This window comes from Microtus oregoni, unplaced genomic scaffold, assembly GCF_018167655.1.
Source record: "Microtus oregoni isolate MIOR12 unplaced genomic scaffold, Mior012 000012F_ref0000307, whole genome shotgun sequence".
Taxonomy (NCBI): domain Eukaryota; kingdom Metazoa; phylum Chordata; class Mammalia; order Rodentia; family Cricetidae; genus Microtus; species Microtus oregoni.
Genome location: NW_024543071.1, coordinates 51,489,888 through 51,514,748, shown reverse-complemented (window position 1 = coordinate 51,514,748; position 24,861 = coordinate 51,489,888). Strand labels below are relative to the sequence as shown.

General features: G+C 47.8%; 1 protein-coding gene across 1 annotated transcript; it reads right to left on the bottom strand.

Moving 5' to 3' along the window:
• Positions 1-975: 975 nt before the first annotated feature.
• On the bottom strand, positions 976-24,861 carry Pola2 (DNA polymerase alpha 2, accessory subunit). Its single transcript, XM_041661594.1, has 18 exons — positions 24,521-24,861; positions 22,624-22,748; positions 21,288-21,379; positions 20,866-20,923; positions 17,423-17,529; positions 15,005-15,198; positions 14,513-14,601; positions 12,857-13,012; positions 12,202-12,264; positions 11,320-11,362; positions 8,492-8,616; positions 7,528-7,566; positions 6,594-6,667; positions 3,511-3,619; positions 3,265-3,371; positions 2,441-2,500; positions 2,229-2,355; positions 976-1,429 (listed from the first exon to the last, which is right to left on the bottom strand). The coding sequence occupies exons 1-18, from the start codon at positions 24,597-24,599 to the stop codon at positions 1,274-1,276; spliced, it is 1,803 nt and encodes a 600-aa protein (XP_041517528.1). The 5' UTR covers positions 24,600-24,861; the 3' UTR covers positions 976-1,273.

Sequence of the window (24,861 nt, the reverse complement as noted above, 5' to 3'; positions counted from 1 at the left end):
TTGAGGGTAGCCTGGTCTACAGAGTGAGTTCCTGGACAGCCAGGGATACACAGAGAAATTCCATCAAAAAAACCAAAGTTTCCTGTTTAGAAGCCAGAGGACAAGGGTTATCACCTCCCCAAGTTGAGGATTGTTTCTAAGTCTTTCCGTGAAGGTATACTCTTTTTGGAACATGACTATGTAGACCAGGCTGGTCTCAAACTCAGAGATCCGCTTGCCTCTGCCTTCCTCATGCTGGGATTAAAAACAGCCTCCTATGCACTTTCACAAAAGGTGGAAAGAAGTTCTCATGGTGGGCAAACTGTTCCCTGATGCCTCCTCCATCAGAGGTGAGGAGCACAGGCTGCTTTGTCAGGTCCCCTATTTCTGTCACTCAAAGCTGCTACCCCTCACACTTCCCAGGGCCTGGCAGCTTGGGTACTCCTACCTTGCCTTTGGTATGCAAAGGAGGCCAGCCTGCTTATGTGGGACTGAAACCTGTGCCGAGTTTAACTCTCTGCACGCTTTCCTCGATGCCAGAACATATGGGCGTGGGGATGTGCTGGGATCCCCGACCTTACCCGAGAGCTCTGGTTACAGGCAAGGCTACTGCTGGACCCGGTAGAGTGGCGGACTGACTGGAGACTACAGCTACAGAAGGGCTCATCAGGGCTGCCTCCTCCAGATGGAGAGGTGGAGCTGAGACCACAGCAAGCGTGTGAGACACGGTATATGAGACGAGGCACAGGGAGAGTCAGGCAGGTTGCCAGCTGCTTGCTCTGCAGCCCAGTTCTGTAGCCAAAGCCAAGTTTCTTCCTCAGCAACTGTAGTCTGGGGACTTTGGGAGGATACAGGGTAGGGCTGGGAGAGTTCCAAGGGGCTGGATGGAGCCCAGTGTGACCAAAGTTCTGCCTTCTCTGGACATAGGTCAAGACAACATTCCTAGGACACTACTCAGGAAAAAAAAAAAAAGTAGAAGAAAGATTAAAATCAGTTATACTAAAAATTTATATTTATTGCTCCAAACGTTGTGTTTGATTTATACAGAAAATCATGAAGTTTTCCTGCCTTTCTGGGCAGGCTGTCTCCATAGATGGTTCACTTCTCGACACCCTACATCCCTTGTGAAGCAAGAAGAGAGGTGAGATGCATGATTCAGATCTAGGCCCCAAGGCACAGGGGCCCAGCCCTGCAGTCCTGTCCCTATCCGTGTCAGGCGCTCCAATAGTCTGGTCATCAGAGGTCGGACCTGGGCTCTCGGTGTCCGTGAGGCCACACGACCTAGGCTGAAGACTCAGATTCTGACGACCTGTGCAGCCACACTCAGGCCTTGCCTGCCCTTACTGTCCGTGGCCCCGGGCTGCCTCCTGAGGTAGAGGCGGCCAAAGGTGCCACCCACTTGTCCTTTGGTGAGTCGTCCAGGATTCATACAGACACAGCCAAGGATGTCCTGGGAAAGAAAGAACACTGGGTTTAGAAGCTCTCAACCGGGTGTGACATCGTCAGAATCTTACACCGAGATTTAGAAAACAGAAACGAAGGCAACCACTCAGGCAAATGTGTTCACTTGTAACTAGAGACTCTCTAGGGCAAAACAGAGAACGCCAAGACCTGGCAGATAAGGAGCTCCTATGCTTGGGGAAGAAACTGATCCCAACAGTTTTGTTCTTCCACATGAAGAAAGACTTAGGAGTTGAGTGGGCTTCACGCTGTAATCTCAGCACTCAAGAGACCGAGGCAGGAAAGTGAGAGCCCCAGGACGTCCCGGGCTGCACAGACCTAGCCTCAAAGACTCCTTCCCTGGAGAAGCGGACAAACCACTGTTTAAGACTGGACTGGACCCAGCTGGTGTGTGGACTCCCTGCCAGGGACTCCAGCCTGAGGCAGCTGAGTGTGCGGCTCAGATCAAGAGCTTCTTCAAGGTACTACTAGCTGAGCTCACTGGGAGGTCAGATCAGAACTCAGGGAAAGACAGGCAGGCAGGCAGCAACATCTTCCCAGGTCACCTTGACAGGGCCTAAAGTCCTCACTCCTTGACACCTAGGCTCTACTCAGGTGGACACGTGTGGCTTGTTCCTGCTTCATTCCACGCTTAGACTATTTGTCACCCCATGACCCCAACAATCAGCCCTTGTGCTGGCCCCAAGCGGACACTGTCCCATTAAGCAGGCCTAGGTCGAGCAAGTGCCAGGTAATCTGGAAGGAAAAGTCAGGTTCTGATGTGTGCAAAAAAGTCAGTTCAAACCTACCTTCACAAAGTACCTCAGCTCCGACGGCACTATGAAGACATCAGGGGTGACCAGCAGCTGGGCGTAGGTATAGAAATTCTCGTAGTCTATGGCCATGTCCTCGTGGGGCGGGTAGAGTGGGTAATAGCTGCAGAGATGAAAGAGACTCTAGTAGCAGTCAATGCAGGAACCCAGTCTCCACACTGCCCATGTTTATGGGCTGGCACGCTCACCTTCTCTGTGTCAGGATATGCTTGAGGATTCGGCTGAATCTGTCTGAAGTCCCAGAAGAGCTAGAAAGAAGGGCAGAACCAGGTTTCTCTGTCAGTCCTCTTCAGGGAAGACTCGAGGACTCAAGCCAACCAGAGAGAAGCTAAACAGCAAGGACACAGTTACGGGGAAGCTCAGAGACACACTGCAAGCAGCTGGCTCTTTTCCAGGACAGGGCAGCAGGGCACGGGGCTTAGAGGGAAAGAAGAATCCTAGGAATCAGGATATAGGAGGCCTCGGCGCTGGAGCTGAACCACCTTGTACAGGAGGACACAGTCTCTATACCATGAAGCCACACACAGCCAGGCAACCCCAAAGACCACACCACAGCCAAAGCGCACACCCACTGAACTTCAGCTCATCCCTCTCCTGGCAAGGAAGGTTTGATGGAAGAACCAGGTCCGGCAGTGCCTGGTTCTCTAGGGCCCCACATTCACTGATAAATCCATGGTAAGTCTACAGAGGACACTCGAGCACTCAGGTCACAAACGAGATGGTAAAGAAAAAGAGACTGGAGCCAAAAAATATGGATTCCATCACCTAGTGTTTCATGTAGACACAACAGACTTGGTTCTTTGGGGTCTCAGACATGGCAAACTCGTGACAGTAACAAATACATTTATCTGACTGCTACCTTTAGCAGAAAAGAAAAGGCCTAAGATTTTGGTATAAAGTGTGGCTCTCAGGACTTCTTGACAAGGCTGTCAAGTGACATGATGTGGTGGGGGGTGATGTCTTGGTGATGTCAGGAGCCAGCTGTCTACGGCTGACAAGAAATGTTTCTTACCTACAGATCTCCTCGGCCCCGATGTGGAACAGCAGGTCTGTGGAGGTCAAGCCAAACATCACTCCATTTATGGAGAGGCTGCAGGGCTCTGACACAAACTGCACTCGCTGAAATGAGAAGCCGCTGACATGAACATCTGCATACAACAGCTAGAGAGAGCTTCCCCACAGAGCTGGGACTCTCTCCCTCACCCACAGGGCCGTCTTCACCCCACCGTTGCTCACTGGCCAGAGGAGGCACTGGTACCTTTTTGTCCTCTCGAGGCAGCTCCGAGAAGGTAAAAGGTGGCTGTGGGTATACTGGCTCGTGATGCACGTCCCTCAGAGATGGGACAAAGACAAGGTGGGAGCCGGAGCTGCTTTGTCAAAACACAAGCACAAGAGGGACAAGAGGTGAGTCAGCAGAACTGGGCCACAGGTTAAAGGTGTAAGCATGTCTTTCATCCAGCAGCCCTCCAAGAAGACCTGGATGGCATTCTACTCTGAGCAGACGCTGTCTCCCAGGGCCCCTGCGAGGGAAAAGCAATTTGCTGTCACATACACATGTCCAACTGGAGCTGGTCCATATAGCTCAGGACACACAGTCCCTTACTTTATGTGGCTTCCCACTACAGAGGAGAGCTCTTGTTTGGTAGGAAAAGGGGGGGAACTGAGATCTAGAGCTGGGCATGGACGGCACACACTAGCAGCTCCAGCCCTGGGGAGGGCTGACCCGAGTTTAAGGCTAGCCTGACTACAGAGTGAGACCCTGTAGGAAGTCTCGGGACTGGGACTGAGCTTAAGTTTTACTCCACTTTACAGGTCTAGGTGGCCTGTGGACAATACAGTTCTCTGCAGACACGACTCAGGTCAAACAAGTGAGGTCAGGTCCCAAGGCTGCCCTTCAAACCAAACCATTCAGGCAGCAAAGGGCCAGGTCTCCTGGACACTGAAGACACTCACTTTCCCACTCACATCAGGAAGCCACACTGTTTCTACTCCTCAGCAAACTAATGTCAAAGAAATACAGCAGAGGCAGCTGTTCCTTTGATGGGAACAGGAGAGTCTCTAGGGTTACAACATGGAGCGGAGAAAAAAAGCTGTGGTTCCAAGGGCCAACTGTTTCTACAACCACACAAAAGAGAAAAGGGCAAACCTGCTCTTTGGCTCCCTTGTCTACCCTTGGCAGAAGGGCCACTGTAAACCAAGCAGGCGTCAACTGCTGCTGTGAGGGCAAGCCTGGCACCGGCCAACAGCTCTCACTTGTAGTTGCTTGCTTCCTTCTTGTGCTTAAACCGTGGGACGGATATAGATTCCCAGAGCTGGAGTTACAGGGGGTTGCGAGCAGCTTGATGTGGGTGCTGGGAGCCAACCTCTAGCCCTCTGTAACAGCAGCAATACTTCTTTTTTCTTTCTTTTTTTGTTTTTTTTTCGAGACAGGGTTTCTCTGTGTAACAGCCCTGGCTGTCCTGAACTCTCTCTGTAGACCAGGCTGGCCTCGAACTCAGAGATCCACCTTCCTCCACCTCCCAAATGCTGGGATTAAAGGCCTGTGCCACCACCACCGGCTAAGGCAATAGTTAACTGCTGAGCCACCTTTCTAACCCTGCACAGGGACTTTGAACATATGACCAGACACTGGGGACTGGTCCACTGTAATTGGGCATCATAATCTTGGGAAAGGTACTTTGCATATCATTTAGTCTCTCGGACACCAAGTTCGCTGCCATTGTCCAAGTCCACCATGTGAGTGCTAGAGTCTGGTGAACAAGCCAGAGAGTGAGCTGAAATTATGTTCCAGGTCTCCAGGAGTGGAAGCCTGAAGGTACAAAGGACTGAGGCTAAGCTGTTTGTCCTCACGGGACCAGACTGCTGTTCAGGACTGGCTTCAGAAGAGCAACGGTTAAGGAGGAAGCAGCCTCTGCTCAAGGCTTGGAGCTGGCTATAGGGGGAGGGGCCAGGAAGAAAATTCCAACTATGTGCAGTATTGCACAACTTCATACATCAGATGGTGGGAGTGTCTCATTGCTGTCTCTTTAGCAGAGAGGTGCATCAGGGCATTCTGCTGCTACAAGGGCCTCACTCACATCTGCTGAGTTCTGCATGGTGCTCTGCATTTCTGACCTAGCACCATTTATATAAAGCTCTGGCAGGGTGGGGCTGCGTCCTGCTTTGCAGCTCACACTAGCCACAGATGAAAGTGCCTGGTGGCGCTGGGTACTGGCTCCCAGGGTAACAATGCTTGGTCTATTCTTTGTTTGTATCACTGCTATCAATAGCATATGGGATGAGGAACCAAAATCAGAACCCAAACTCATGTTGGAAGCACCAGTCAGTGCTGGGTGCTGCTTCAGTGCTTGTCCCTGCTTTGGGAGGCTGGGGGTTTATCTCTTGAGGACTTTGGCCTTTCCCTGGTTTTTATGAACTCAGCTGAGGCCCTAACAAACCCGTGAGAAGAGGGAAGGTATATGTAACCCTCCATTCAAGAGGGGAGGGGAATGGAAGCAGCTGAGGGCTCAAGTCTCCTGGCTCCAGGCCTGATGCCAGCACAAGGTTGGATTACAACTAATCAACCTGGGATCTGTTCTCAGGACAGAAGGCGGAAGGAAGACCTTTCAAAACCACCTTTGTTACAGGTCTGTTTTTAAATCTCAGCCTCAGGAATGTTTGTTTATTATGAGTTCAGCAACAGGCAGCAAATCCCCAGAGACTGTCCACTATGACATTTTCTTTCTGACTTGGCCGAGGGGCCAGCTCCCTGATGACTCTCTGCAGCTAGCTCTAAACCCTTCCTGGGATCGGGAGGCCTGCACACACTAGAACCACAGCACTTATGTCAGTGCTGTGGCCTTTCAGTCCTGCCTGTCTTCGGAGCTAGGTTGAGGATTCAGGATTCACCTTCACTGGAGTCTCTAGCCCTTGGCGGCCATCCACCACCATTGGGAAGCACTGACTCAGGGAAGAAAGTTGGGCTTACCCCAAAACATTCCCTTCATGCAATGAGAGGCTTGGGGCCTCTCAGAATTTCACTGCCAATCAAATTCTTCCCCAAACCACCCTGGGAATATTCCCATGGAGTAACAGTTTACACAAGGGGAAGTGAGAAAAGGAAGTAAAGAGAAAGACCAAAGGATAAGAGTGTGTGAAGTTTGTCCTTCCAAGTTTGTTTATCTGACTTACAAAGACTGTTTACCCACTGAGCACAGGAGTTCAAGGGCTCTGTCTGATCTCTAAGTCCAAAAGGACAGAAAGGATGGGAATAAATATGGTCCAAGCAGCTTCACTTTCCTACTGGCATGTCCTGGAAGAACCTAGAAAGCTCCAGGTCTGCCCTCCATCTGGAACACTGACCTTCTTGTTCCTTCGATAACGGTTCTCAGGCACTGCTTGAAAACGTCTTCAAATGGGCTTGTCAGCTGACAGTTCTGCAAGAAAGGAAAGGAACTGCACTTGGAGAAGTGCCAAGGCTTGCAGGATGACCCCAGGGGCATGGAGTGGACAGAGATGTGACGATGAGGAAGATGGAGCCAGGCACGGGGGCTCATGCTCTGTAATCCCAGCACTGCTGTGAGCTCCAGGCCAGCCCAGGACAGACTGAATTCTAAGTCAGCTCAGTTCTAGGGTAAGATGCTATCGTAAACAAACAAAAAACGGGAGTGGGGTGGGCTGTCCATCTGCAAGAAGCTGAGTCTAGATAAGGGAATAATTAATTCTCTTGCATGTGCACGGAACAGTCTAGGATGAAGCCTGCATTGAAATCTTGTTTATGGAGGTGAAATACCCAGCAAACAAAGGGCAGGAGGCCCAGGCCCTAGACCAAGGTCCTAGGAAGAACTGTGGTTTACGTATTAGAGGACCTATGACATGAGCCGTGAGCTTGGGCAATGGCCAAATAAAGGATTCCACAGAACCTGCCTCTTGCGTGAAGAGGCTAGTATGTCAGTTTCATAGGCACTGAGACCAGACAGCCAGACCTACGGCTGAAGCCCATCTGCTTTTGTTACTATTTTTGCATCTAAGTAGTGACTTAGGGTAGACAAAAGAACCACCTATTTTTCCAACTCCCTCCCTGGCTTCTAGATGGTTTTATGTACTAGTGCAACAGAGTCTTCAAATTCAAAGTAGTTAATGAATACAGCCAGGGACAATATTTTCCTCGTTAGCCACAGGGTTGATGTAAGCCTGCTGCAGACGTAGATAAACTCCAAAAGAGGAAACTGCAAGAGTCTAGGTAGAGTGCAGGCACTCATCCCCTTCCCCTCCACTCCTCTCCCCAGGCACTTACCTCCACCTGCTCGTGTTTAGCATCCAGGAAAGGTCCAAACTGCAAAGGAGCAGAGGTAGGGAAACAAAAGCACCAAAGAACAAATCAGAATCTTCCATGTCTGCAAAGGCTTTTAGACAAACTGTCTAAAAGCAGTTCCCAGCCCTGGTCCACCTGTCCCTCCAAGGTTGCCTGGAGAGCCTGGGTAGGTGACAGATGGACCAAGGAGCATTTGAATTCTGTTCCCTCAGGGGGCTTCCTAGGGCCCTATAACTCCTGTGGTTGCCCCAAATGACACTGGGCTCTCTTCTGTTTTTTTTTTTTTTCACACCTAGCAAGAACAACAGACCACTACGTTACTAGTAGTATCTTAGCCATAAAAAGAGATTAGATGTGGATCAGAGTACCAAGACAGAGCAAGACTGCTGTAAAACCAGAGAAGACAATACTGCTGGCCCTCTGGACTTAGTGACGGCGATGGATTACGCATGTACCTCCAGAGGTACAGACTGAGAATTAAAAAATTCCAGCACTTGAGAGGCAAAGACAGGCAGATCTCTGAGAGTTTGAGACCAGCCTGGTCTACATAGTGAGTTCCAGGTCAGTCAGGGCTATGTAGTGAGACCCCGTCTCAAAACAAAACGACAACAAAAAACACCAAAAATAAGGAAAGAGTTAAAAATAAAACGTCTTGCCGGGCGGTGGTGGCGCACGCCTTTAATCCCAGCACTCGGGAGGCAGAGGCAGGCGGATCTCTGTGAGTTCGAGACCAGCCTGGTCTACAAGAGCTAGTTCCAGGACAGGCTCCAAAACCAGAGAAACCCTGTCTCGAAAAACCAAAAAAAAAAAAAAAAAAAAAACCACGTCTTTGTAAAATGAGACAGATCAATGTTTCTTAAGAACTTAGAATAGCATTACAACCCTTTCCAAGGCTGATTCATTCCCACCCTACAGCCTCCCTGCACACCACTACCCAAGGACCTACCAGGATACAGACATCTGGCCGGTCATGGTTGATGATGGTGATCAGATCAAGCAGGGGGTCGTATGTGATGCTGTCAGAAGTGGTATAAGGCCCACAGGCAACTAAAACCATAGTTTTCTCAAAATCTGAGACAGAAGGCATTGCAAGGTCATGAGGAGAAAGAAGAAAACTGATATTGGTAGAGAGATAATGAAGGGCCGGCCACTGGAGGAAAATGCACATCAGGTCCCATGAGTGCAGGTCTGAGGACTGAAGCTGAGGCTCTCATCCCTCCCCAGGGACACTGAACCAAGTAAAAACTGGGCAGTGTGAGCAGAGTGTCAGCGAGGAAGAATCCATCAAGGTGACAAGTGCTCACACTGTGCAGAAGTTAGGACCATCTGGGGGTTCAGTGCAGTGGGAGAATGTGGGTTCAGAAGGGGAGGCTGTTGGAGGGCCAGACACTGGACGACTCTGCTGGATTCTCATGCTACCTGGACACTAAAGCTGCTAGGCTTGTGCCCCCCACCCCAAGCTTGGGTTTCCAGTCCCTGTCTAGCCCAAGAACTATCTGGATTTGAGTTTTTAAAGTCAGTCTGAGCTAGCTCCTGTAGCTTATACAACAACCCCCCAAAATCCCTCAAATTTTCTAATATGTAGCAATTACTTTCATACTGGTTCTGTAAGAAATTATTTTAGGAATTGAGAGATGGCTCAGCAGTTAAGAGTGCTTGCTATTGTTCTTAGGGATCCAAGTTCAGTTCACAGAACCCACATCAGGCCGCTCACAACTGCCTATAACTGTTGCCCTGGGGACCCGACACCCTCTTCTGGCCTCCATAGGTACCTGCACTCACAAGTGAACATACCCATACACAAGGCACATAAAAACAAACAAACAAAAATAAATCTTACAACAATAAAAATTAAAAAATGCTTTACTCCAAATTTGGAAGCTAAAGCAATTTACTGTCTACAGCTCTGGTCACGGTGTCAGCAGGGCTCTGACAGATCTGAGGCTAAAGCCATGGTCTGAGGTTTCTGTCCTCTTGACTCTGATCCTTCTGCCATCCATGTGCATAAGGACCCGTGTGGTTGCACTCAACCCACCTGTATAATCCCATTCAAAAGATTCATTATGAGGACCAGGCTTGACTTGAACATACAAAGATCTGCCTGCCTCTGCTTCCTAAGGACTAAGACTAATGGTGCTCACTACCACGTCACTCAGATCATGTAAAGGAACATATTCATAGGTCCCATGGGATCACGGAAGTGATATTCAGGCTGCCTCAGGTCTGAGACCAGGAAGAACCTACCTTTATCCCCCACACAGATAGTTTTTGATGCCATGACATCTCAAGAATGACTTCACATGCCATCAGCGAGTGTGGGGTTCTGGCAATATGCCAGCACTGGCATGTATTGAAAATCTTTACTGGTGTTTGTTCTACTCTGCTTACAAAAGTGCTTAAAAATACTTTCCTTTCCCCTCCTCTTTTTTTTTTAAAAAAAAGATTTATTGGCTCTATTGGCACGTATGCCTGCATGAGAGACGATGACATCAGACAGAACAAGACAACAAATCTCACTAGAGATGGCTGTGAGTCACCATGTGGGTGCTGGGAATTGAACTCAGGTCCTCTGGAAGAGCAGCTACTGCTCCTAACCACTCAGCCATCTCTCCAGCTCCCATCCTCTTTTTCATTTGTGGCAGCGGGGGGTCGAAGCCAGAGCCTCATATATGCTGCACACGTGTTATAGACCCAGCAACACCGCCACTCCAGTTTATGGGAGTTTTAAAACAAAGTTTGTTAACTTAAAAAAAATTATTTTTTATTTTTTAGGTGTTTTTCAGACAGGGTTTCTCTGTAGCTTTGATGCCTGTCCTGGAAATCGCTCTGAAGACCAGGCCAGCCTCTACCTCTGCCTCCCAAATGCTGGGATTAAAGGCATGCATCACCACTGCCCGGCTCACAAATATTTTTTATTATCTTGCTTTCCCATCCAGGTCACTTGTTCTGCAATTCTTCCCCACAAGACAGCATTTCTCTGTGTAGCCCTGGCTATCCTGGAACTCACCCTGTAGGCTAGGCTAGCCTTGATCTCAGAGGTCTGCTTGCCTTTGCCTCCGGGAGTGCTGGGATTAAAGGTGTGTGCCACCACCAACTGGCCCTTCTTAAAAAAAGATAAGAGTCATGCTATGTAGCCTTGGCTGGCCTGGAACTCCCTATGCAGACCAGGCTAGACTTGAATGCAAGAACCTACCTGCTTCTGCCTCTCAGGTGCTGGGATTAAAGGCGTGCACTAGCATGCCTGGCCAGAAACTATTTCTTCAAATGACACCCTTATTGTGGAATGATGATAGAATTGCACAAACTTGCAAAGAGAGCACAGAATTCTGTCTTTTCCCAGAGCCCCCTAACATGAACATTTCTTACAATACAGCACATTTGCTGGGATTAACAGTATGTTAACTGCTGACTAAACAAGGTTTTCCAACAGTGTCTCTTTCTCCTCCAGGATTCCATCAGGACACCCAGCTTGAGTTATAATGTGTATATCATTTCCCCTTTCCAAGTACCTTCACATGCCTGTTAGCATCCAGGTTACAGGTGTTTACTTTATCACCAGAGCCCAGATAATGCCACTGTCAGTGCTCAGGAGGTTCGGACCCCCTGGTGGCTCTTGCAGAAAAGGCCTGTATGTCCACTGATTAGTTGTGGTCTTACTGTTCTGCATGCCTTTCCCACACAGCTTCTGTTGTTTCCTTGAGACTGGGCAACTTTGTCTAGGACTTTGCCTATCACCCCCATTATTGGCAAGAAAAAATTTGAACCGAAACTTACCTCCATCCTCTTCAGTGGGCTGATAGAATGGAAGCGGCACACCCTGGAACAGAAAGAGCTCAGCTGAGGTCTTGTTCCTGCCATTGCTTTGGTAATGGATGGCTCTGAGTGTTTGCAGGTGCAGTGGGAGGACTGTGAGAAGCAAGGAGAGGACATATCTCTGCCTTGCTCTTGGGAATCACAGGTAGAGCCCAGATTCCGCCACTTTTCTAGCTCACCATGACTAAGCAGACCAGGCAATGGGAAAACACAAAGCACTTAGCCATCCCATGCAAAGTGGGTGGCTGTGTCACTGGCATGCTGGGTAAGGGTGGAAGAAGGGAGTTCACTACTTTTCCTGGGATCCTATGGAAATCTGTAAGGACCTTAGTTGAGAGCAGAGATAAGTAAGCTACAGCTTGAGGCCAAACTTGACTGCAGCCATTATTTTTTGTTTGTTTTTTGTTTTTCGAGACAGTGTTTCTTTGCGTATCTTTGACTGTGCTGGAACTCACTCTGTAGACCAGACTGGCCTCACTCAGAGATCACCTGCCTCTATTTACCAAGTGCTGGGATTAAGGGCATGTGCCACCCTGCCCAGCAACTGCAGCGGTTTTTGTAAATAAAGTTTTGGTGGGACTTCCCCAGAGTCATTTGTTTATGCGTGGCCGATGGCTGCACTGGCACTATAATGATACAAACACGTGTGACCTCATGGTCTAAAACACCTGCCGCTGGGCTCTCTAAACAGTTCGCTAAGTCACAGCCTGGAGGTGAGTTCCAAGTCTAGAAACAAAAACTACTACCAAACATTCAGAGACCAAAAAAGACTAGTTTCTTCTACCAGAACTACATATACCGAGCCTGGAGCAAACGTGGAGTGGCAGAGGGCCCATCCTGTACCTCATAGAGTTTGGTGGCAGTAAGTCTCCTACCAGTGGTGTTGAATCCTTCCATAATTACAACCTGAAAGACAAGAAACACAAGACTGCTGACTAGGAGAGATAAACGAGAGGTCTGAGATACACTACCTTTGGTAATTATGATCCTGGCATTTTCTTTTTTTTTTTTTTTTTGGTTTTTCGAGACAGGGTTTCTCTGTGGTTTTGTCCTGGAACTAGCTCTTGTAGACCAGGCTGGTCTCGAACTCACAGAGATCCACCTGCCTCTGCCTCCCGAGTGCTGGGATTAAAGGCGTGCGCCACCACCGCCCGGCTGATCCTGGCATTTTCGAGAGAATAAGCAAAGGGGGCTCTATCAGTCACAGTTACGTTCTGTACAAACGGCCTGATTCTCACAACAATCCCAGAAAGTAAGAATCTGTATTTCATTTTGTGGATGAAGACTTCCTGGTTTCGAGGTCAAGTACCTTACCCACAACCACGCACCTCAGGTGGAGCTGGGATCTGAACCCGAGCAGTTGGACCCAGGGCCAAGGTTGGACCAAGGAGAGGAAAAAACAATTCCTAAGACAGTGGCCCTATACAACCCAATCTCATAGCAACAGAGATGGAAACCAAGCTCTCAGGTCTGCATCCCAGAGGCTCCACAGTCTCACCTGCCCAGGAAAGAGAGAATATTCCTTGAGATCGGACAGATCCACTGGAATCTGAGTGCCTGAGGAGTGTTCCCGGTCTCCCTCGAGAATCACTGACTTGCTGTTCAGCTTCCCATTGCTGTCACATCCAATCTGGCCCAGCAGGATGACAGGCTCCTACCAAAAAAAGAGAGAACATAAGAATGACGGTACAGCGAGACCCCAAATGGAATGTTTTGGGGGGTGATCCCAGAATCACCATTAAAAGTGGAAAGACCCTTCAGGGGTGTCTAGTCCGCCTCCTGCCTACCAGGTGTGTTCAGAGAGGCTGCCTAAATGTGAGCATCCCCAGTCTGAGGAATCCCAAGCCCTGCAGCCCACAGCACTTTTGGCAAACCACAGCTATTAATAGATCACATTCACTGAGTCTGCCACACATTGTTCTCAGCTGACATGTATTAACTCATTCAACCCTCACGACCACCGTAGCTACGGCAACACCCAGGAACAAGTGGTGGGGCCATATAATTAACTTCATTAAGATCAACAATAGTGAAGCCTGGACCGAAGGCCAGAAGTTGGCTCCAGAGCCAAATCCTCAGCCATGCTAGAGTACCTCTTGGTACATGCATGCTCCTGCCTCCCCACAGGGTTTTGCTACACAACATAGTCAGTCTATCTTTAACTCTCAATCCTCCTGCCTTGGGCTCCCAAATACCCAGATACCATGTGGGACATCACTTTACCACTTCCACAGGAAGCTCTTCATAGACGGAACTGAAATCTCTAACGGCTTCCTGTGTAGGGCTTCCACTCTTGGGAGCAAACTCAGTACATCTAATCTTTCCCTCATGTGCGACCTTGCCCCTAAACTTCCCGTCAATTTCTCCAAAACTTCCTACAGGACAAAGATTTTTCTTCTTTTTCTTTTTTTCAAGACAGGGTTTCTCTGTGTAACAGTCCTGGCTGTCTTGGAACTAGCTTTGTAGACCAGGCTGGCCTCAAACTCAGAGTTCCACCTGCCTCTGCCTCCTGAGTGCTGGGAGTAAAAGCGTGCATTACCATCGCCCGGCTAAGAACAAAATCTTATGTATGGTTGTTTTTCTCTGGAAGCAAACAGAGGACAAAGGCATACTCAGTCAGGGATTATTTAGGACACATCTCTTAGACTAGCAATTCTCCTGAGAAAGCACCTGCACCAGAACTAAGGCATGATGTCACTCTAGATGCCAGAGGCAGCTGCCGATCTGCGTCAGTGCTCAACCAGAGGAATCGTCCAGGCAATGAGAATTTCCAGCCTCCTGCTCTCACTTGGCAAACCCAGACACTTCTATAGGCAGGAGCTCTCCAGAGGCAATGTCCTCCACCAATGAGAAAACAAGGTTTCAACCTTTGCATGTATATAAGACCCAGTCCACGAGGTAGGAAAGGAAGTTGGCGACACAGGCGGGGATCACGTGTATTTTTTGAGAGGGACCTGTTTTCACCACAGCCAACCAAGGGATGAACTAGAACACTGGTGAGTGGAGAAGAGCCTCTTCACTGACTTCCGAGACGGATGTAGTGGCACATGCACTCGAGGCAGACACTGGCAGGTTTTTCAGTTCAAAGCCAGCATGGTTTCATCAGGAATTAAGAGTAGTGGTAATTAGTGAGACCTCTTCAGATGGCTCTTACCTGTGCTGGTTCTAGAAGAGGAGTAAAAGCCTCAATCTTGTAATGCTCCTTCAGTTCACTGCCAAGCTCTTCTATCTTACAGGTCAGAACTGCAATCCAAAGGCGACAGGGTGCTGTCAGTAAGAAATTCCCTCGGAACGAAAAGACAGAGCACACCGTCCAGGATCACAACCATCCTACAGGACGGAGGAACATGGACATCTGTCCAGTCTGAACCTCAGGTCATCTTCTGACATGATTACTTATTTGGTTTTCAAGGAAGCAGTGGCAAGTGTTCACAACTCAAGAGCCGAGCTCCTTCACAGCGGCATCACCCAGCGTCCTTCCTTCCCCATCACTGAAAAGAGCAGCCAGAGGAACACTGACCAACTTCTGGAATCAAAAGCCACGAGGGAGCTATTCTACCAGCTGAGCCAGGCTTTGTTACTTCACTTCTTTCAGTCCTCCCATTGGCTTTAAACCCACTCAACCATCTGAGAGGAAACCAGTTACCTTCACGAATATCTGAGAGCTTCTGAAACATGGATTTGTAGCTGCTTGTGAGTGGCTCTGGGTCCCCTATGACCTTCAGGCTGACACTTCCAGAGCCTCCTCTCCCAGACCAGGACACACCCTGTACTGAGCCAAAGGTGGTGACCACTTCTCCTCGGTTGGTTCTGGAGCTGTATTTCTGGGAAGGGGTAGCACTGCCGGGAACAGAATGGATTAGTGGATTATTATTGTGTAGCTACCTGAGAAAGGAACGTGAGGAGGCGAGGCTGGAAGGCCTGGAGAAAAAGCAAACTGTCTTAAAGATCTAATCAACGTGGAGGGGCCACGAGTACTCTGACCTTTCAGGAATTCCGGGAATGAGGCCCCGAGGAACACCAGAATACAAAAGTTTAAAGACAAAAACATATAAAAACTAAATGAAGCAAAACAAAAGGTACTCTGAATTGACGGCACAGGCAAGTTTCAACTATTTTCCTTTCTTCTTGTGAGTCACCCACGGTTACCAACCCATCATTTGATCCTGAAACAGTGAATGGCTCAGAGATTGCTGAGCAAATACAAAAACCTATGTACAGCTGAATCCAGGCATGGTGGCACACATCTGCAATCCTAGCGCTCAGAAATCCAAGGCAGGATCGGGACCTCACAGCCAGTCTCAGCCAAGTCTGAGGCCACCCTAAACTACATAAGACCCTAACTCAAAAATAAATAAATAAATAAATAAATAAACAAGCAAGCAAGCAAATAAAAACCTCCCAGTACAGTTAGTTCAAAGAACAAATGACACTAAAATAAAGTTCAACCAAACAAACGAACGGTTAAAAGGGAGCAAGCACCCCTTACCCTCACTCCAAGGCTGCACTGGCCAGTTCTGTATCCACTCTGACTGGCAAATCACAAATACTTGGAGGCTGGTAATCTGCTTGGAAGCTTCTGAACACTGCTTATGGAAAGGTCTAGAAACACACTACACTTGGCACACTAACTCTGTAGGAACTCACTTCCCAAGGTGCATGGTCGGAACCACTGCCAGCATCCCTCCTTTGCAGAAGAGCTACAGAAAACAGCTCGGCTCATTACCTTTATCTCCAGGGCTGCGTCTACCTACATAATTTACAGGCTGCTTTCACGAATTACAAAACGAGTCTCTGATGTCAGCTTTCTTAAGTATACAGTAAACAAATGATCAGGCGGGGAAGTGACCAGTTCCTCAGGGCTCCACCCGAAGGGGCATGCGTCACAGCAGCCCTCCAGTACCATCAGACGCTCACAGGGGACAGCCACAAACACAGCCACAGAAACAGATTTAAAGACCTTCCTACTTAGAGAGGCTAATGCCCACCACGGCTCTGCAACAACTATTTGAGCCCCCGTAGGTTTCAGAGGTGCCCGTTTAAGTCTAGCAAGTTGACTTTGGGAACTTTTGAGATCTCCCCAGACCAGGTGGACCACAGTGAAACCGAACTGTCCTTGAGGATCCAAAAACCACCCATAGTCAATGGCCACAGAGCCTTCAGTCACTGCCCGTTTTTTAAGATCTGTATTCTACGTGCACCATCTGCGAGCCTGGTATTTGCAGAGGCAGAGAGCTCGTGGATCCATGGAACTGGAGAAACAATGTGGAGGCTCAGAACCAAGCCTGTGTTTCCTGCAAGAGCAGCCAGTCTCTCCAGCCCGTCACTGACTCTCTAAAGTGAGAGAACCGAGAAACCTACACTCTGGTTGGTTTAGAAGGACCCAGAGGCTGGTAGTTCCCTAAATGGCTGACATGCTGTTCCTGAGCCCGCATCCTGATGGGAGAGCCCTATAATCACGTCTCCTCAGCCGAGCACTCGTCCGTGGGCTTCTCTAATGGAGACCTATCACTTATGGATTTCAGAGTCACACGTGATCTCTGCACATTTCTGGACAGTGGTGGCAGCCATGAGGAAGTATCAACTGAGCCTGTGAAGGCAAAGGTGCAGCGATGAGAAAACGCTCCAAAACGAGCTGTCACCTGAGCACGGGATGAACAGGTTATGCAATGCTGCGGACAAAGGCACATACTTTTCCTTTAAAAAACACTTCAGATTACAAGAAGAAACCCAAGTAAAGGCAAACGAGTAGGAGCAGGTGAGAGCCTATTTGCCTTGACTGACCAGACGCACCAGATGCCTGAGTTTCTGAATAGCCAGGCTGTTTTCAATAGGAGATATCAGTTCCCCATCTAGGAAATAAGCCCTAGAGAAGTGGGTGGAAAGCAAGTTTCCGTAATTACTAAACAAAACAGTAACTTTCCACAGGCGGAGAACCACAGGCTTTCCAGCTAGTTTGCAGAGACGGCTTACTCCTTGGGCGGTTAATAAGTTACTTGCAGTTTGCCTTGTCCGCAGAGAAAGGCGCGGCTTTCTCTACACTTGGATCAATTATGATACATACCTCGGGGAGAAACTTGATGGAGAGAGAAGCTGATGTGGGCTACGAGTAGAGACACTCCTTTTCACTAGGGGGGTTTCTGGGGTGCTGCTAGTTCGCTTATGAGGACCCTAGAAACAAGATGAACAAACGACATCCGTCACTCTGGCTCCAGGTTGCTAATTAAGTGGAGAGCTGCTGCAGTTCCTCGGAAAGGACAGAGTGGCCCAGGATCCTCCGGAGCCGTCTCCAGCAGTGATCACATAAACCCTCAACAGTAACCCAACACCCACCAGGACACTATCTGCACTCTGAAGGCTGTCATGAAAAGAATGCAAACATTTCCCAAAGGAGATGGCCAGCCCAGTCACCTGACCTGTCAACCGGCACGCACATCTCCATCCCCATGGGCTCTGTGCTTTGAGAAAAGGCCAGAGTTTGGCAATGCATGACTCTGACCTGCGTGCACACATTCTCTGGAGAGGGGATGGGACTCTGTTACACTTCTTTTGGCCCAGTCTACCACACATTTTCCAAATTAAAGCCTGGAATAACTCCAGGCAGATAAGGTAGTTGAGCTCATACTTGGAGAGAGTAGTCAGCGAACACCTCACTAATGGTGACATCTGTTTTTTTTTTCCTTTTTTTTTTTTTTCATTTCTTCTCTCTCTTCCACTACTTTTTTTTCTTTTTGCTCTCACCAATAAGAAGTCAAAGATAAGTGCAGGGTAAAGGATGAAAACCAATCACAGGACCTCATTCCCAAGACCTTGGATAATGGGGTGTTGACCAGGAGACAAATGTCAAGCCCAGCCCAAGGGCTACAGTTCATACGCAGGAACTTTTCTGACTCAAGGGCTCTTCCTGCTGGTCATTTAAGGAAATGCCATCATCAAGTATCAACTGGTAGTCTATGGGACCCAAGGTGGGAACAGACTCAGAACCATCACTAAGACAGGCATGATGGCTCATACTTGAAATCCTAGCTTTGGGAAGCTGTACTGCAGAGGTTATCCAACTTCCAGGTCAGCCTGGGCTACAGAGTGAGACCCTGACTCAAAAACACAGAAACTGCATCAAAAATTAACTTTTAAATATTGGTGGTTTTATTTATTTAAAGATTTTATATTTATGTGTATGTTAGCATGTGCATGCAGGTGAAGGTGCCTGGGAAGGACCCCTGGAGCTGGAGTTACACACAGCTGTGAACTGCCTGATGTGGGTGCTGAGAATAGAACTTGGGTCCTCTGCTAGAACAGCGAGATCGTGTAACTAAGGAGACAGCTCTCCAGCCTCTGGGTTGTTTCTGTCTGAGATAGTCTCAGGTATTAAAGCCCACAGTGGTCTTGAACCCAGTGTGGCTGAGGCTATCCTTCAGCTCCTGACCTGCCTGCCCCCTTCTCACAAGTGCTAGGATTACTGACCTGAGTCCCCACACCTGGCTTACAAACTAGGTTTTAAGTTATTTTTTCCATTTGTACTTATTATTAGAGAGTGTGCCCGGGTGCCCGGGTGTAAGTGCAGCTCCAATGCTGTGGAGCTGCTTCTTTCCATCCACCTTTTTGTAGGTCAGGTCACCAGGCTTGCGCTGAAAGTGTCTCTGCTCACTGAGCCCTCCCACTGGTCCTCTAAAATAACCATACACATACACTGCAAGCTCCTCTAAAATATCTTGGGTTTTTTTTGGACAGTGTCTCTCTGGATAGTCCTGACTGTCCCAGAACTCATTATGTAAACCAGACTACCTTGAATTCAGAGATGCTGCTACTCTGCCTACCTGGAATTCAAAGTGTGTATACCACTGTCTGGCTAGAGCAACTATTTGTTATTTATTTATTTATTTATTTATTTGAGACAGGATTTCTCAGTGTGTAACAGCCCCGGCTGTACTGGAACTTGCTTTATAGACCAGGTTGGCCTCAAACTCACAAAGATCTGCCTGCTTCTGCCTCCTGAGTGCTGGGATTAAACGTATGTCCCATAACCGCTCAGCCAGAGCAACTATTTTAATTTATATATAAAGTTAAAAGATATTAAGATACAATTAAGGAATGGTTATTTTAGCCAGGTAGGGCTACACAGCAAAACCCTGCCTCAACAAAAAATTACCCTAATTTAAAAATAAAGCTTATAAAGCCAGGCGGTGGTGGCGCACGCCTTTAATCCCAGCACTTGGGAAGCAGAGGCAGGTGGATCTCTGTGAGTTCGAGGCCAGCCTGGTCTACAAGAGCTAGTTCCAGGACAGGCTCCAAAGCCACAGAGAAACCCTGTCTCAAAAAAATGAAATAAATATATAAACAAACAAACAAACAAAGAAAACTTACAGCATTTTATACACTCATTTTTAAATTCTTTTTTTTTAAATATTTATTTATTTATTATGTATACAATATTCTGTCTGTGTGTATGTCTGCAGCCAGAAGAGGACACCAGACCTCATTACAGATGGTTGTGAGCCACCATGTGGTTGCTGGGAATTGAACTCAGGACCTTTGGAAGAGCAGGCAGTGCTCTTAACCACTGAGCCATCTCTCCAGCCCCATCATTTTTAAATTCTATATGCATCCTCCTACACTGGTACAATCCTTAGTCCTGTTCTATGATTGAATTCATAACTAATTTCTCTGCCTCCTTCTCTACTGCTAGATTACAGGTTATTTTTAATTTCTTATGATTATAAATAATGCTATGATGCACCTCATCATGCATATAGCTTTTTCTGTGATTTGGATAATTTCCTTAGGTATTTAGGGAATTGCTGGGAATGGACTCCAGGCCTTGCACACGTTAAACATGTACCCCCGGGCTACACTCCCCGTTCTCAGGAGATGTTTCACCAGGAACAATGAGTAAGACAAAGGATAAACATGACTTTGGGGTTTTGATACATTTTCTCTAGCTATTTTCCAAATAGATTCCTCTAACACATGAATTCTGCAGCTGTCATGGGCCAGGCCCTGGGGAAAGAACAGTGAATGAAGCAGCATCCGTGATCTGGGAGCTTCTGTAATGGAGTGATGGAACAAAATTCCGGTCCACAGCGAAAGATAAAGCAAGAGAATGGATACAGAAGAGGGAGAGGAAGGAAGCTGCTACTTTAGACAGGCTAGCTGCCCCTGGCAAGAGGTCACGAGGTGACTGTATGTTTGTATGCCTGAAGATGAACAAGAAAACCAATGCGGCAGGAGTGGCAGATGGGACCAAGGTGGACCGAGGTGGACATATCCTCACACATGTTGTTCAGACTGTGAACCTTAATAGGGAAATTCTGTGAACTTACTTTCTCTGGTGAGACCAGGCTGTCATGGGAAGCAAAATGTAGACCAGGCTGTCCTAGAAATCAGAGATCTACCTGCCTCCGCCTCCCAAGTGCTGGGTTTAAAGGTGTGCACCACCAAGCCCAGCTTTGTGATATGTTTTTAAGAGTGTTACTTGTAGAATGCAGTTTCCTGACATCACATGCTCACCTTAGAGGGTGTGGTGTAAGAGTTCAGAAGGGTCTCCTCTTCTTCCTCCGCTTCAATCCTGAAAACACTAGTCAAGGAGAGCAATTAAATGAGATTAGTTGAGAAACTGAAAGTTGGACTGGAGAGATGGCTCAGTGATTAAGAGCACTGCCTGCTCTTCCAAAGGTCCTGAGTTCAATTCCTGGCAACCACATGGTGGCTCACAACCATCTGTAATGAGGTCTGGTGCCCTCTTCTGGCCTGCAGACAAACACACATGCAGAATATTGTATACATAATAAATAAATAAATATTTTTTAAAGAAAGAAACTGAAAGTTAGGTATTTTTAAAAATTTGTTTTTAAATTATATATACAACTGTTGAGAAATTACAAAATACATATATGTGGCTTAGTGCAAAGGCCTTCTGCATAAAAGGATACAGCTCTTGTATAGAAACAATGTCTCTGGCTCCTGCATGGCCACTGTCTTTGGAGGCACTGTGCCAGGCTTTGGATAATTTTTTGTTTAGAACCTGAGGAATAGAATAAAAGCAGATGGTGAATATATTATTCCATAGTCTGATAATAGGAAGGGCATTTCCTATTTCAAGAAGTAACAGGCATTCCAAATGTAAGCAGAAAAAAATAGAGATACAGCTCAGGTGGTAGAACACTTGCCAGGCATGCAAGAGGCCCTGGGTTCAATTCCAGTATCAGCCCATTCTCACAGAGTCAAAGATAAACTACTCCAAAAAGTGTTAAGTAGCATGTTAGTGCACAGCTTTAATCCCAACACTGGGAGGCAGACACAGGTGGGTCTGTGAGTTCAAGGTCAGCCTGACCTACGCAGTGTGAGACACTGTCTCTAAAACAAAAAGATGACAGGCTGGGCATGGTGGATCATGCCTATCATGCTAGCATTTGGGAAAAAGTAGGATCAGGATTGGTACACACACTCAGCTCACAACTGCCTGTAACTCCGGGTCCGGGGATCTGCCTCTGCAGGCACCTGCACTCATGCACACATACACATATTAGAATAATAATAAAAGTAAATAAAAATTAAAAAGCTTCAGCCTAGTCTACAAGAGCTAGTTCCAGGACAGGCTCCAAAACCACAGAGAAACCCTGTCTCGAAAAAAACAAAAACAAAAACAAAAAAATTAAAAAGCTTCTCTAATAACTGTCTGCTGACAACATATAATCCTAGTAATAATTCTCTTTCACACCTGCCATCAATTTTTGCAACAATTTTTACAACAATCATATTAAAAACACAGGTTATCAGAACTGGACAGGAGGAAAAAAACCAAGGCTCAAAAATAGTAAGTGACTTGGGCAAAGACACTTCTGCTAAGCCTAATGGTCAATGCTAAGCTGAATCTGAATCCCAAAACCCACTTAGTAGAAGGAGAGAATCAAACTTTTCTTTCTTCATTTCCAGACAGGGTCTCACTATGTAGCTCTGGCTGTCCCGGACCAGGCCTCAAACTCAGAGATCCACTTGCCTCTCTAGTATTAAAGATGTGAGCTACCACCATCTGGCGACAACTAATTTTTCATAGCTGTCCTCTAAGTCCTGTAGCAAGGTGTGCATACACATACACATGCACACACACAACATAAATAAATGTACAGAACTGAAAAGACACTATGATAGAAAGTAACAGAGGGAAGAAAGGAAGTAAAAGACCCAGCGACCCGAGCCTGCATCTCTTCCTAGAGTGTACACCTTCAGGCAGCAGAATGCCATCAGTTAACTCACATTTGCTCTTACCTCGTGTTCAAAAGAGCTCAGGATCTCTGGAGTAAGGCACACTTTCCCCGTGCTGGTGCAGAAGGCAATGAGCTCGCTAACCATTCCCTCCTCAGTCTGTCTGTACAGAACACACAGCTCTGCCACTGCGGGGAGAGAAATCGGGCAAGGAAAAACCTCGCTCGTGTCTTTTCTTTCTAAGATTTACTTATGTATTATGTATATAGCGTTCTACCGGCAAGAGACAGAACAGGGTAGCAGATCTCATTACAGATGGTTGTGAGCCACCATGTGGTTGCTGGGAACTGAACTCAGGACCTCTGGAAGAGCAGCCAGTGCTCTCAACCTCTGAGCCTTCTCTCCAGCCCCCTTGTTTACTTCTTTTTGTTTTCATATCGAGGCGAAGTAATCTCCTGTTATCCAGTTACTGCCTATTCGCAGGCCCTGGGAACACAGCAGTGAACAAGAAGACTTGTTCTTGTTCACAGGAAGCTCACTACCGGGGTGAAGACAGAACAAGAAAGCACAGAGGCTAACCAGTCAGATTAAGAGTGACCCAAGAGGACTAAGAGTGTCACACGGGAGTGATGTAGGCAGCAGGAAGCGATTCTGACTGAGTCCTGGACATTCACATGAAAATGAATTTTTTGTTGTTGTTGTTTGGAGACAGGGTTTCTCTGTAGCTTTGGAGCCTGTCCTGGAACTAGTTCTTGTAGAACTCAGAGATCTGCTGGCCTCAGCCTTAGAGGCCAGGCATACACCACCACTGCCCAGCGAAAATGAATTTTTAAAGGCTGAGAAGTGGTGGTGAGAAAATCCAAAGGCCACCCAGGAGTGGTGGCAGGGAAGCTACAGCCAGTATGTAGTATGTACTCCCGACACGCGCGAGCAGCACTAACTCTAGCTCCAGAAACCAACTCCCTCTTCTGGCTTTTGAGGGCTCAGCATACATTCGGTGTAGCTGTGTATGCGTGTGTATACACACACACACACACACACTCATTCACATAAATAATCCCAGCACTCAGGAGGCAGAGGCAGGTGGATCTCTGCTAGTTTGAGGCCAGCCTGGGCTACAAAAAGAGGCCCTGTCTCAAGAAATTTTTAAAAAGCAAGAACAGATTCGTTTTAAGTCCTCACAAGGACTTGGAATATTTCAGTTTCCACGAAAGAAGTGTCACACACTAGCTTGTGCTTTTTTTTTTTTTTAACCTTTGAAAGCAAAGCAGACAGGAGCTCAGTGTCCAGCCCTAACTGGTCTTGCATTCTCTAAGACCCTCCCGCCTCAGTCTCCCAAGTGCTGGGATAAGAGGCAAGTCCGTTTACACTATGGTCTTAGTTCCCAAAACCACAAGTTCAGAGTGCTGTGCTGAAGCCGACTCACTGAGATGTGTGATTGAGGTCTTCCCCAGTGGACTCTAGGGACCAGTATGGCGAGGCACGGACTCCAGAGCAAGAGACAGGGATTGGCACACAGCTTAAACAATTCATTCTCCTTGCCTGTGTTCCTCCATCTATGGAGTCAAGAAGCCCCCTGAAGTTTCTTCCAAAACGAAAATAACGTATTAGGGATCCACCTCGAGGAGCTCCTATTTGCACAGATCGCTGAAACCACACTGACCGAGGCATGGCGGGGCACACTTTAATCCCGCAGCACTCGGGGAGCAGAGGCGGGTGATCTTTGAAAATCCGAGGCCGGACAGCCCAGTGGTCTACACAGTAAGTTCTAGGACAGCCAGGGCTACAGAAGCAAACCCTGTCTTTGAAAAACAACTCTGATGAGAAAAGCCACGAGCGACAGATAATGAGCTGTGGGCTGCTAATGGTTCCAGGGTCTCCTTTTGGCAATGTCACCTGTCGTTTCACCAGGACCCGAGCATATGGAACTTGGAAGGGACCCTCTCGGTCTGGGACTCACGTTTCTCCATTAGAGCGTCCTCGCAGTCCAGGCCGAAGATCTGGAGCTCCTCCGCCAGCTGCTGGGTGGACACGGCCATGGTGTCCCGGCGGGGTGCCCCGGCGCGGGGGCCGGCGCCTCAGTTCCTACCTCAGTTCAAGTCTGCTCAGCAGAGGCTTGTCCTTTCGCTTTGGGCGAAGGTAACAGGGACGCGGGCCCCCAAAAGCCCCTAGCCACCAGGTCACAGAGAAACAGGTCAACAAAAAGAAAACTCGAAAGGTCTAGCTCCGGAGAGAAAACTTACTTCCGAAGCTGCTGCTTAGCGTCTCAGTCAGGAAAAACCCGCCAAATGCTTTGGCCGG